The 13,572-nt window shown below is 39.1% G+C and overlaps 1 protein-coding gene across 1 annotated transcript in view; it reads left to right on the forward strand.

The window, feature by feature from the left end:
* Positions 1-13,572, forward strand: part of DOCK2 (dedicator of cytokinesis 2) — a 513,293-nt gene that overhangs the window by 212,310 nt on the left and 287,411 nt on the right. Inside the window, exon 27 of the mRNA XM_050962509.1 lies at positions 6,443-6,538. Within this exon, the coding sequence (XP_050818466.1) occupies positions 6,443-6,538 (96 nt within the window). The remainder of the gene's footprint in view (positions 1-6,442; positions 6,539-13,572) is intronic.

A 13,572-nucleotide genomic window follows, 5' to 3' on the forward strand; every position in this document is an offset into this window, starting at 1 on the left:
CTATGAACTTGTTCTCTCTATGCGTCAGTTCCTCAGCTGTAAAATGGGGATAGTACCACCATCTCATCTCACAGAGGTATTGTGAAAATAAATTCATTATTGTCTGTGAAGCACTCGCTATTGTATCTGGTGACAGTCCTAGAACAGCCCATGAGGAATGTGTTAATTGCCTCCGCACAGCAGGGTTTGAATACTGAGCAGTAAATAAGTCCTGTGGCCACACAGGGAGCAATGAGAATAAAACTATATTGAACAGCTGCTCATTTGGTGAGCAGCATCTTGAGGCAGGGGATCCTGTGGAAGAAATAGTATATAGCCAAGCAATTACAGACTGAATCATATTGCATATGCAAAAGGGGTTGATTAAGGTTCCACAGGCAACCCAAGTTCTGACATTTCCTAACTTGTAAGGGTTTGACTTTACAAACTTTTCCACCATATGTGAGTGTATGCTGACTGAATACAGGCCATTGCAAACTTCTACACTGCAATGTTTCAAACTTTATTTCTAGCACCCCTAGTTTTGGATATTATTAAAGGGGAGATATAGTTATAATCATACTATAGGAAATGCATGGATAATGGATCATGGCAGTGGATAATGGTAGGTGAAATTTGTCAGATGAATAGTTGATTAACCCAAAACTGCAGTTTCGGTCGACCTGATGCTGTTCATGAATCTGTCGAATAGTTTTGAGAGTTGGAGGACTCCCATATAATTTTTAGTCCAATAATTGAGAGAGACCTGTGCCAGAATATCCCATAGCCTCCCACTTTCAAGCGTTCTGCCTGATATTTTAAAAGTTAGAAGAGAGTCTGCCACCAGCCAGAAAAGTCCATTTTGAGTCTGTTTGTTAAAACCAGAATGGATGTCTTTTTGTTCACTGAATTTTTTTGCAATTTTCAAATTCAGTGTGGGTTGAACTGCTTCCATCTCCCTGCTCCCCGAACTGCCAGAGAACTGAAAAATAAATATCTACCACTACTAAATTGAGACCACTAATCCCATTGCATTCACAATGAGAATTGACACATGCTCAAACTAGAAGAGATCTTGTCTTCCAAACTGCAAGTCTAAGCAAATACTTCTCAAATACCTCACTTACTCACAAACAGTTGTCCAGGCTGTTCAGCAAATACTTACAATAATTATATTTATAGATGTCAAGATCAGTTTGTGAACTAACTGGGTAAATTTGCATTAATTTTATACCCAATGAATAACTTCTCCAGGCCTAATAAAATGAGTGGGAATATAAGTCATTAATTATATAGTAACTCGATAATGGGGGAACTGTGTGCATGGATGTTGGAACCCTAGCAGCATGTTCAATAATGTGAACTCTTAGAGGGATAGGCTGAGTCCATAAATAATGTTTAGTAGCATATAGAAACTAGAGGTATGGATTTAATAAATATAATGAAATATTTGAGAGGATAACTTTCATTCTAGCAATATGCCTGAGGTGCTGAAAAAATGGGCAGATTCATTAACTGCAAGGGTATGACCATCAGATGATAGTTAAGAATCTGTCATCCATCCCAAGGTTCTGAAATTTATTAGTATAGCATAGGGAGGAAGAGTACTTGGTATGTTAATCTTGGGATAGTAAAAATAACTCACTTCATCCTGTTAATCCAACAAAAAACTATTCCATTTTATTAGAGTTGTGTTTCAAACAATTCATTACGTTTTAGGCTTGCAAAACTAGCCAAAATAGTAATGGTAGAAAAAACGAAGACAGCTACTTATACTTTGTGTATATAATTTGCATACCAATAAAAATTAATGACGTTTTATAAATGAAACCCTGAAGAGCATTATAAATATTGGAGTTGATAAGCCAACAATTGGAATACACATCTGGTAACTCTGCTCTTGTAGAGGTGGCAGGCATATTGATGAACAAGTGACATGGAGTTAAGAACATATGAATGGCCATATTGGGTCATACCAGTGGTCCATCTAGTTCAGTATCCTGTCTTCAGACAGTGGCCAATGCCAGATACTTCAGAGAGAATGAACAGACGAGGGCAATTTCTCGACTGATTCATCTCTTGTCATCCACTCCCAACTTCTGGCAGTCAGAGGCTAGGGATACCCAGAGCATGGGTTGCATCCCTGACCATCTTAGCTAATACCCATTGATGTACCTATCTTCCATGAACTTATCTAATTCTTTTTTTAACCCTGTTATAGTTTTGGCCTTCACAACATCCCCTGGCAACAAATTCCACAGATTGACTGTGCATTGTGTGAAGAATTTCTTCCTTAGGTTTGTGTTAAACCTGCAGCCCATTAATTTCATTGGGTGACCTCTGGTTCTTGTGTTATGTGATGGGATAAATTAACACTTCCTTATTCACTTTCTCTACACCATTCATGGTTTTATAGACTTCTATCATATCTTCCCTCAGTGGTGTCTTTTCCAAGTTGAAAAGTCCCAGTCTTTTTAGTCTCTCCTTGTATGGAAGCTGTTCCATACCCCTAATCATTTTTGTTGCCTTCCTCTGTACCTTTTCCATTTCCAATATAATTTTATTGAGATGTAAAAGCAGCAAAGTCTTGTGGCACGTTATAGACTAACAGATGTATTGGAGCATGAGCTTTCGTGGGTGAATACCCACTTTGTCAGAGGCATGCATCCGACGAAGCGGGTATTCACCCACGAAAGCTCATGCTCCAATACATCTGTTAGTCTATAAGGTACTACCGGACTCTTTGCTGCTTTTACAGATGCAGACTAACATGGCTACCCCTCTGATTTATTGAGATGAGGTGACCAGAACTGCATTCAGTATTCAAGGTGTGGGCATACCATGGATTTATATACTGGCAGTAGGATATTTTCTGTCTTATTTTCTATCCCTTTCCTAATAGTTTCTAACATTCTGTTACCTTTTGACTGCCACTGCACATTGAGCAGATATTTTCAGAGAACTGTAGATGATGATTCCAAGATCGCTTTCTCGAATGGTGACACCTAATTTGGATTCCATAATTTTGTATGTATAGTTGGGATTATGTTTTCCAACATGCATTACTTTGCATTTATCAACATTGAATTTCATCTGCCATTTTGTTGCCCAGTCACTCAGTTTTGTGAGACTCCTTTGTAACTCCTCACAGTCTGATTTGGACTTAACTATCTTCAATAATTTTGTATCATCTGCACATTTTTCCACTTCGCTGTCCACCCCATTTTCCAGACAACCTATGAATTTGTTGAACAGCACTGGTCCCAGTACAGATGCTGGGGGGCAGAGGGTGGCGGGAGAGGGGCATGTCATGCTCCTGGTCTGATGGCCATGAACTCCTTGCTGTGAAAGCACATGCATGCCATTTGCCCACGAGGTGGGTAATCTACATGTTGCATTCAGTGCAATATACTGGATAGCCCTCACTCTGCTGCTGGACTTCTGCCTGCATTCTTTTTATTCCTGCAGCTTTTTTTCTTGAGTGTTTTTTGTTTTGATTTTTTTGGGGAGGGTTGTTATTTTGGGGGGGATGTTTATTGGCCTAAGTGTTCAGAACATTAATGAGATGTATCTGGCTCTCAGACTCCCCCTCTACACTCCTGTGCAAAACAACCCTGTTAGCTGCTCCTGCCATTAGCTCCTCCGGTAGCTTAGGAGCGAGCTGTTTTTAAACCCCTATTTTCCCTGAATTGGCCTGTCCCCTGGTTAATGGTCCTTAAAGGGAATAGGGGTCAAAACCTCGTTAAGAAGCTCTCAGCCCTTGCCTAAAAGGCCACTAGGCTCAGCATATTTCTTTCCTCTTCTCCCTCCCCCACCCCCGCAAACAAACAGACCAACTATATACTTCAGTCAAGCAGCAAGCACACAACCAACAAACAAACTCACTCCAAGGTCACATAGTCACTCCTCCTTCACCTGGAGAATTATCTTGCAAAACTCCCGTTATCTGCTCCTGTGCACAGTCGTTCAATAGTTCAGTCAATGGCTTAAAATAAAGCTTCAGGTTTGTTTTTCATGTACTAAATATTGCCACAGAGTCTGGTTTATTCCCCAGCCTATAACCAATCTCCTGGAAGTGACCCTTTTAATACGCTGTGTCCCAAGGACCCACGCAGTTCCACAGGGGCAGGCCCATGGCCTCTGCAACTCTGAGACTGGGCCTTCGGCACCAGCGATCCTTGTCTGTCTCAGTGCCCCCTTGCAGCGAATCTTGCCAAGCCAGAGTCCTGCAAAAGGCTTATATTGTGCCCCCTCAGGGTACAATGTTCTGAGTGAATATTTACAGAAATACAGGCAGCCTTTTCAAAACAATGTAACCATCTATTAGTCACCTGGAGTATGGAAGGTTATGTTAGAATAGAGAGGCAGAAGTCAAGCCATGACCCATCCTGGTGAAACCAGTGCCATGATGAGCCAGCCCAGCTATGATGATATACTCCATCTCTGGCTCCCTCTCTTGTCCTTTTATTCATCCATTCAGAGTTCATGTGTCCCTCCAAAAGGGCAGCCTTTCTTTCCAGTCACCTTTACACCTTGTTCTCTAGCTCAGGTCACAAGACCTGTCTACTGGGGTTTCCTGCTCTTAGGTATGGATTGTTCAGTCAGTGGGGCATCTTTTTGTCATGCTGGACCCTCTGTTGATTTGGGTTGGCTTCCGATAGTTTTTTTTAACAGCTCTTCATTTCATCAGACAGCAAGGTGACCCAAGGGCAAACACCTCCTGTCTCCTGTACTGTTCCAGTAGCAGTGTTATGCTTTTGCACCCAATGGGTAGCAATGCAATGTACAGAGGGAAACTGAGGCATGCTAGGTTTCATAAAATATATTACAGAAAATTCCCATTGTGTCAAAAATATGAACTGAGGAATAACTCTATAGCAGCAAAATAATTATAGTACAGCAGGATATTATGAGTTTGTAAAGTATAAAAATCCACAAAATGTATATTCAGTTAGTATTAAGTGACTAATAACTCAGAAAAATCAGTGAAATTAACATCAGAATCATATTGCCCTAAACTTTGTGATGTAAATATATTGAATTGTTTGGAAAGGAAATGTTTTTAAAGTTTTGGAAAACATTTGTTTGAGAACTTGCCCAATTATATTACATGCTGATTTCTTTTATTGCAGGGTTATAAATCCTATACAAATAGGTTTTGTGATAAAAATACAGACAAACGTATTAGCTGTTGCTATGATTTGACTGTATTTCAGAAACAAAAACTTGCAAGTGTCACTGGAAACTACTACCAACCATCTTCAGTTTGTAAAATTCCAATGATTACCATGACAGATGTGAAGCTATGGAACATAGTAAAGAGTATGAGTGAAGAACTGCAGACTCACAGCTCTGTTAAATGAAAAATAGGTCTGGCTCATGTACTTGGGAACTTCTCAGGGTTACATAAGTCTGAAAAATCTGCTTATGTGGTCTGCTGGCAGGTGAAGCCAGTTGTATTGTCCAGGGCTGGCTCCTGCTTTTCTGCCGCCCCAAGTGGCAAAAAAAAGAAAAGAGTGGTGGCACTTTGGCGGCAGCTCCATCACGCTGCTTCTTCTGTGGCACTTCAGCGGTGAGTACTCCTTCTCTTCCTCTTCAGCGGCAATTTGGCAGCAGCTCAAAGAGGAAGAGAAGGAATAAGGGAACCGCCACCGAATTCCTGCCAAAGACCCGGACGTGCCGCCCCAATACTGGACGGAATGCTGCACCTTTGAATTGGCCGTCCCAAGCACCTGCTTCCTACGCTGATGCCTGGAGCCTGCCCTGGTACAGTCTTGAGTGAAAGACTTAAGATTTCATCTGTGTGATTTCTGAGAGAGTGATGTTTTAAAAAACAAAACAAAACCCAAAGCATTCCTAGAGACATGACAAAAAGTCTCTTGGTTAAATAGCAGAGTAGGCTTAGTGAGGGATACATGCAGTAGCTTCCATATTATAGTCTTTTTTAAAACCGCGTTTCTCAGCATAATGCTTAAGTGCTTTATGAAGAAGGATTACCACTACAGTGGGTGGTGGTCTGGTTGTGAGATGCAAACCTGGAAACAAATATATTTTTCCTTCACTGTACAATTACTCCTTAATCATACCTTTTTTAAAAGCAAACTTGGTGGCTATTAGCATTTGTAACTGCTTGTACCACAGTTCAGTTTTCTCCTGGACACATGTTCCCTGTTGCTAGGACATTATGATAGTCTGATAATCAACCATATTGACTGGAACTAATGTGAGACTAGGGAGGGGTGTTGGCAAGAGAAGGCTCATATTCTGCTTGCCTTACTGAAATGAGTATTCCTTTTGAAATGAGTGGGATTGCTCATGTGAGCAAGGCAAGCAAGATTAGTCCAATACTTCACTCAAGGACGTCATTCAACTATTGGAAGTGTCAGTAGTTACTAACCGAATCTTTCTTCTGTTTTAAAAAATATTGAGTTCATGTAAATATTTGCTTCATCTTATTTTACAGGAATCAACTTATCATCACATTCAAGAACTAATGGTACAGCTACTACGCACAGTGAACAGGACTGTTATTTCAATGGGGCGAGATGACACCTTGATAGTGAGTAGTATTTTTAATATTTTTTTTTAAAACGTCTTCAGCATGCCTTAAAGATGGGTTTTCATGCAAACCCATTTTATTCCATTTTTTCTACTAAAGCTCTATCTGTAATATTCATTCTTGGTGGTCTTTTGGCAAACTGGTTTTCAAGTTTCAAATACAGGGGCTAAATCATGTTCACCCTTGTAACACAAGTGGGCTTGTTACAGACAGGAAGAGCACAACCCTGAATATTGCCAGCAGGATTTGGGCCTTAGCCACTGTCCTGTTTATATGTTAACCCTTTTTGTGTTGAAGTGAGTTACTGAATACTTGTATTTTAAGGGGAAAATCTACCTCGCAGAAAAGTGTTTCTATTAATTTAAAATGAAAGTACCTGCTTAAAGTTGGTTGTCAGAATAGCTTATATAAAATGTTTTTACCTGCAGCCCCTTCAGCATTTCTTCTGCTGAGTTTCAGAGATCTCTTGCTTTTCAGAGCATTAGGACATTATCCTTCTTGTCAGAAAGGAGACTGAGAGGTGACTTGGCTACAGTGTATAAATACCTTCACAGGAAGGAAACATTGGCTACTAAAGGACTCTTTATCTAGTGGAGAGGGGCTAAGAAAAAACAGTGGCTGGAAACTGAACCCAGGCAAATTCAAATGAGTAACTAGGCACAATTCTTTAGCAGTGATGGGTTGGAAGTGATGGACTCTGTCTCTTGATGTCTTCTAATCGAGATGGGGTGCTTTCTGGAAAATAGGCTTCAGTCAAACACAAGTTATTAGGCTAAATACAGGGTTAACTGGGTGAAATGTAATGGTCTGTGATATATAGAAAGTCAGACTTGATCTAGAAGTCTCTCTTGGTCTCAAACTCTATGAATCCATGGAACTAGCTGCTTTTTTGGCTCTGTGTCTGGAAGGAAGATGAAAAGTTCATCTTTTGTCAATGGCTCTTTACAGTGGGAACATCAATCTCTTGCCCCAATCTGGTGAATGCTGCATGCAAAGGGCCATAGTCACTGGGAATGCTAACCTAAGTGCGGGAGATGCACAGCTCCATGGCCTGGGAATGCTTTGGGGGCAGAGCCAATGGTTTTAAGCCAATGGTTTACTGCTGCTGATCTATGATTGAATTTAGGGACAGATTCTGTAGTGCTTTCTGTGTTTACTCTCATGGATAGTCCCATTGATTTGAATAGTACTACGTGTAGGGAGTAAAAGTTGCAGAATATGGCCCTGCATTTGTATCTTGTTTGTTGTTAGGCTGGGAAAGTGGCTGCATGGGTCACAAACTTTGTTGAGACTGATGGATGTGAATGCACCCTTCACTTAATTTAGCTGTAAAGATGAATTAATCACAAGCTTCCACCTAAGACAAAAGGGGTATGTGAACCTACCCAGGTTTAGACTGAGGTTACCAGTGTAAGTGGGGGAATGGTCCCGCTATTGTGGGGAACTTTCCTGGCTTATACACTACCTCGATGAAATGGGCTAGCGAAAGTATCTGACTCTTCGCTCCCACTTCCTTTACCCAGAGGCCTGCCTGACGTCAAGGGCTCCCCTTCCACTCTCCTGTGTGACAGAGTCCTTGTAACTACGACAAGGTTGGGGGTTGATCCCCCAGGTATCCTGGGCCCAGCCTTGTTGGTGTATAGCTTTGCAAGAAGCCTGGGAAGAGGTTTTCGGGTGGGATGCAGGCCGAAAGAGTGCTCTTGGTGGTGTGAGCAAATTAAGCTACTTTGAGACGCAGGACGTTGTAGATAAACAAAACTGCATCAGAGAAATACCTGATTACCACCTATTTCTACCCCTTACTAGAACAACCTGCTAGACCCGAACTTTTGGGTAGGTGCTAGGGTCAAAAGGGGTAACATTATGTCATGTATTTTCCATTAATCCCTAGCATTATAAATTCTTATGCTCTTCTGAAAAGTATCTACTTACCACTTACTTAAAGGTGGAACTTGTCCTCCCAAGGCAGCAATGGCTCCTTTTATTTCCAGGTGAAGTTCAAGATTTTGATTTGTAAAGCTGAATGGTTTGCATCCAAATTATAAGAGAGAGTTATTGAATTAGAATGCAAGGGATATTGAACTCTGCAGAGGGCAAATTGACTAACAATCCCTCAGTTTGAACATTTTAGCACTAGAGGCAGTGTAGGTACAGTAGGAGTCCATCATTTCCAGAAATCATTTCTCCATTGATCCATCAGAGTCCAAATATTTTACCTTTCAGCACTCCGTGTAAGTTTCAAATGTGCAGTCAGTTCTTTGTGTGTATGAGAGTGTGAAAGAGATCCAGTAAGGAAGAAGTCAGAAGTGGTTTTAGATGGGGATCTAATGACTCTGAAAGTCAATTTCGGTTGCATATTGGAGGTTTGAAGGTTACTTGTACGTGCACGCAGAGGCCCTGGTTTTGAGCACATTATTTATATATATAATCTGTAGATGAATATTACTGAATTGGTTTTGAGTATGGTGAATGATCAAAAAACAAATCTAAATCAGAAATACAAGCTAAATTGCAGCAGACCTACTAGGATGAGTACTACATCATGAAGACAGGGTTTGTTGCAGTCAGTTGAAAAGGCGTGTGGATAAGCAAGTACTTTTATTGTAATTTATGAATAAGCTAGGCTTATTCATAAAAATTGCACTCAATGTTAAGGTCCAAATACGGATGTCTGCGTGCATCCCATTGTATTCAGAGGTGTATTCAGAGGTACATTCAGAGGTACATTGTATTCAGAGGTATATGCCTTTCAGATGCACATGCACATGCATATTTGGCCTTAAGATATCCTCTATCAAAACAACATCCCACGTAAGAGATGTAAGAATTGACCTGTGTGACCAATAAAGAAGAACCTCTGTTTTCATTTAAAACAAAATAAAAACACCTTCCTTCCACCAAATCCCTAAATCAAAAACAAACAAGCCACCTAGACTTTGTCCTTGAAAAGATGGAAAATGTGGAGTGTTGCAAACTGCTCACTAGAGTCGACAAGGATGGAACACACTGCTTCCGCAATCCATCTGACTGCTATTAACCTAAGTACTTGAAAGACTAAAACTGGCAAAAGAAAGCAGGGATTACAACGTAGAGATCACAGCCACTGTTTCTTTGGGCTGATGTATCAGAATTGTTTTAATGATTCTTGATGTGGCTAAACAATTTCTGAAAGTTCTGGCTACAATAACTTTTAGAGGTGATCTGCATAAGTATGCAAGGTGGCTTTCTACAAAATGTGTAGATAATCTGAGGTCTACTATAAAAACCATGGTGCTTGAGACTCTAGAAATACAGATAGGATACTGTGCGACGGCTGAAGCCATTTTTTAGCTAGTGTTTTCTGTAAAAAATTTGAGTTTTGATGTTGGCTTGCAGCTGTCATTTGGACAGGTGGATGTTTCAAATTTAATTGAAATTTCCTTCTGTTTGGAGAAAGCAGAAAAAAAGTAACTTCAAATAACTTATGAAATTCTTTAAGAAGGGATAAAATCCACCATCTCATCTAAATTATTGCTGTTCTATGTAACGTACTACAACTGTGGTACTTGAAATGATGCCCAATATGAACTGCTATGACAATTACTATAACAATGTCAACTTAAATTAAATCTAGTAAACCTAAACTAAAAAATAAATTTGAAGTACATTTGATGCTGACTCCCTGTGCTGCTTTTTGGATTTAATATATTTATCTTTTTTTAAAGAGAGTTTGTTTACAGTGTGAAAGAATGGTACAAACAAGAGAAATTGACTATACAGGGAAAATACTCAAAGTGATTCTAGTGAGTGACACCATTGCCCAGAGGGAACAAATGGGAAAAGCCATTTTCTTTTTCACTAATCTCTTTCAACTACACTAATTAAGCACTACTTGTAAACACAGCAAGTTAAAACATTTCGTACAAAAGCCTGAGTAAGCCAAACATATCCCTTTAGATTTTGATCTCAACTTTGGAGGGAAAAAAAGATGAGTAGACAAGTTTACACATTTAATTTAAAAATGTAATGAATGCAATAAAAAAAATCTAATAAAAGTAAATGCTTCCCTGCAGTGTTTGAAAAAGCTACATTGCAGTGTAAAGAAATCAACTGTGAAACAAACTATAAATGAACTAAAAGTGACTTTATTCTCTTATGTGCGTTTTTCTGAGCTTGGTCACTGAAAATCAAAGAGGAAAAAGGGTGATGAGGAAATTGGATTTAAATTTTGTTTTGGTGTAACAAGGGTGTCACTAGCAGCATTGTTAAGGACATTAGTTTACTTGCACAATATAATTTTAGATGAACAGTGTCACTTTAATTTTGTAGTCATGGAGCTCCGATGACTTAATACCAAGTGTAGTGTGGACACTTCCCCCTGTAAATGTGCAGTTACTGTGACACTAATATTGCTAGTATTATTGAGCTAGGAAGACACAATTTTAAGTGACTAATTTTTCCCAGATATTCCTAGTGTCATGATGAACCAAATGAAAGTCAGTCATCACGGCAAAAATTGATGGGACTAAAAAAGTTTAAATACCTCCTGATTCCCTTGTCCTTGTGTGCAGAGAATGTTTAAAAAAAAAAAGTGAGAACAAGTAAAAAGCTTGTTAGAAACTATTTGTGACAAGAAATTGTCACATGAAGAAATTCAATGGGAGATTTTAAAAGGGAACATCACATTTTTTTAAAAGAAAATATTCAATGTAATATTCAAATATTCAAAATATGCAATTCAGTGTTAATTAGAAGAAAAGATTTAGTTATAGCAGATGTAGAGGGATGCTGACGGTTATGTCCACATGTCATTATTCTGTGAAAGACAAACAGTTGCTAAAGTATAACACTAAAGAAAATGAGTAAATCTTTAACACCCAGATTTTAAAAAGTATTTAGGCATCACTGCACGCAGCATTGCAATGCTTAACTGAGTTAGGGGTGTAAATTCCATCCACTGTCAATGGGATTAAAAGCTTAAATCTCTTTTGAATATGAGATTTTTAACTCCTAAATCAGTGATGAGTGCAACAACTCCTAAATACCTTTTAAAAATCAGGGGACTACATCCCTCCTTTTAAGGCAAAATAATCAGTGAGAGTGAGGGCCTCAGTCAGGAGTGTAGGATTTTGCCTTGAAATGTTTTGGTGTAATTTAAATGAAAAAAAAGTTTTAAATTTAAACATTGTCTACCTCTGTGTGAACCCAAATTTGACAGCATCAAGCTGATGTCCCTCCAACAATAAAACATGGAATTAGAAATGGATTCAGGCCCTTTTCACTATCCATGTTCAGATACATTGAAAAAGTAAACCACACAAATGTCGAAAATATAGATTTTAAAATGCCCTTCGGGTCAGTTCTATCCTAGGTTCAACTTGATTGGGTGTAAATGGAGTTACAGCTAGAATGAATTTGTCCCTTTTGCTTTAAATTTAATAGGAGTGATAATAGGCATGTAAGTGATTTTTTTTTTTACTTGAAAAATGAAATCTGCTTTCAAAGTGTCTTCAGAGATCAAATAGCCTGCAGTATAAATGCATGGAGTATGAGTAAAAAGGGTCACTATTTAGATCAGACACAGACTTCTTAAAATGATTTCTGGTTGCTTTTGTAGTTTGGCAGCTAGAATAAGGTGAATCAGACACCACTTGCTGTCAGTTTTGTCTTTTTTATTAGAGGTTGGTTGCTAGTCAATCTGTGTGACACTTCCATCCCTGCTGGCACCTGTAGTATTAGATATACATAGAGCCAGATACCATAAACAGTATCTGTGGGGGGACACACAGGTGAGAAGCTCCTTCTATCAGGTTGTCTGCTGCCCTCCTAACAGTTTCAAACCATGAGCAGGGAATACTTGCTCCTAGGCATATATCGTTGTACCGTTCCTGAGAGAACACAATGGAATAATTTTAGAAAGCATCTTTTAATTTTGTGTCTGACTTTAAATAATGTTACCTGGAAAATTGGAGAGAGACAAAAGAGAAATGGGAATATACTTAAAACTTTAAGATGAAAACCTATCCAGAGATCTGACACTTTCCATTCAGTAAGTCTTTTCATGAAAATGTTCAGATGATGTTATTAATACACCTTGGGCACTCCGTGAAATCTAATTCTCAGTGAAAAGCTGGCATTAACTCAGTTTGACTCATCAGACTGACACTGTTATGGTACCAGCAAACAAAAGCAGTAGGCTGGTAGCCATGGACACAATGGAGACACAATGAATAGACAAAAATAAACCCATGAAGTATGTAAATATTATTGTGCTAGGAACAAACTTGAAAATAAACAACTACAACATGTGAAAAAAATGCTCTGGACTTCTCATTGTGATCAGGGCCAGTTCTAGGCACCAATGCAGCAAGCAGCTGCTTGGGGCGGCATGTCCAGGTCTTCAGCTGCAATTCGGTGGCGGGTCCCTCAGTCCCTCTCAGAGTGAAGGACCTGCGCACAAATTGTCTCCAAAAAAGTGGTGGTGGTAAAGCTTTTTTTTTTTCCGCTGTTTGGGGTGGCAAAAACACTGGAGCCAGCCCTCGTTGTTGTTGTAACACATCAATGTTTTTTTTAAAAGTTTTTATTGGAGGTGGGAGATAGAAAACTAAGCTGCTCTATAGTTTAAATAAAGAGTGAGATTGATCAGTTTCTATGTGTTTTTGACATTAGATCAGTGGTTCTCAACCTTTCAGGAGTCTGATTCGTCTTGCATACCCTACATTTCACCTCACTTTAAAACATGTAGCAGATGGTATAGTGCTTACAAAAGCTTTTTTTCATTTTAAGATGATAAGTCTGGAACTCAAATCTTTCTTTGAAAAAATTCTACTGCCCGCATGCACAAGGTACTTTGTCTTCAAATGTTGTTGCAAATGTACTAGCTTCATACTGTTATTTGATAGAGTTCCTCCACAATGGACACACAAAGCTTGAGATGGATTGCTATTTGTAGATGTGATTCCAAAAGCAATATATTCCTTGCAGAACTCACTATGGATTTATTTTCAGTCATTTTCAATTACTTACAATTTTGCATGTTGCCGCTACCGCTGCTT

Source organism: Gopherus flavomarginatus, chromosome 7 (genome assembly GCF_025201925.1).
Source record: "Gopherus flavomarginatus isolate rGopFla2 chromosome 7, rGopFla2.mat.asm, whole genome shotgun sequence".
In the NCBI taxonomy this organism is placed as follows: domain Eukaryota; kingdom Metazoa; phylum Chordata; order Testudines; family Testudinidae; genus Gopherus; species Gopherus flavomarginatus.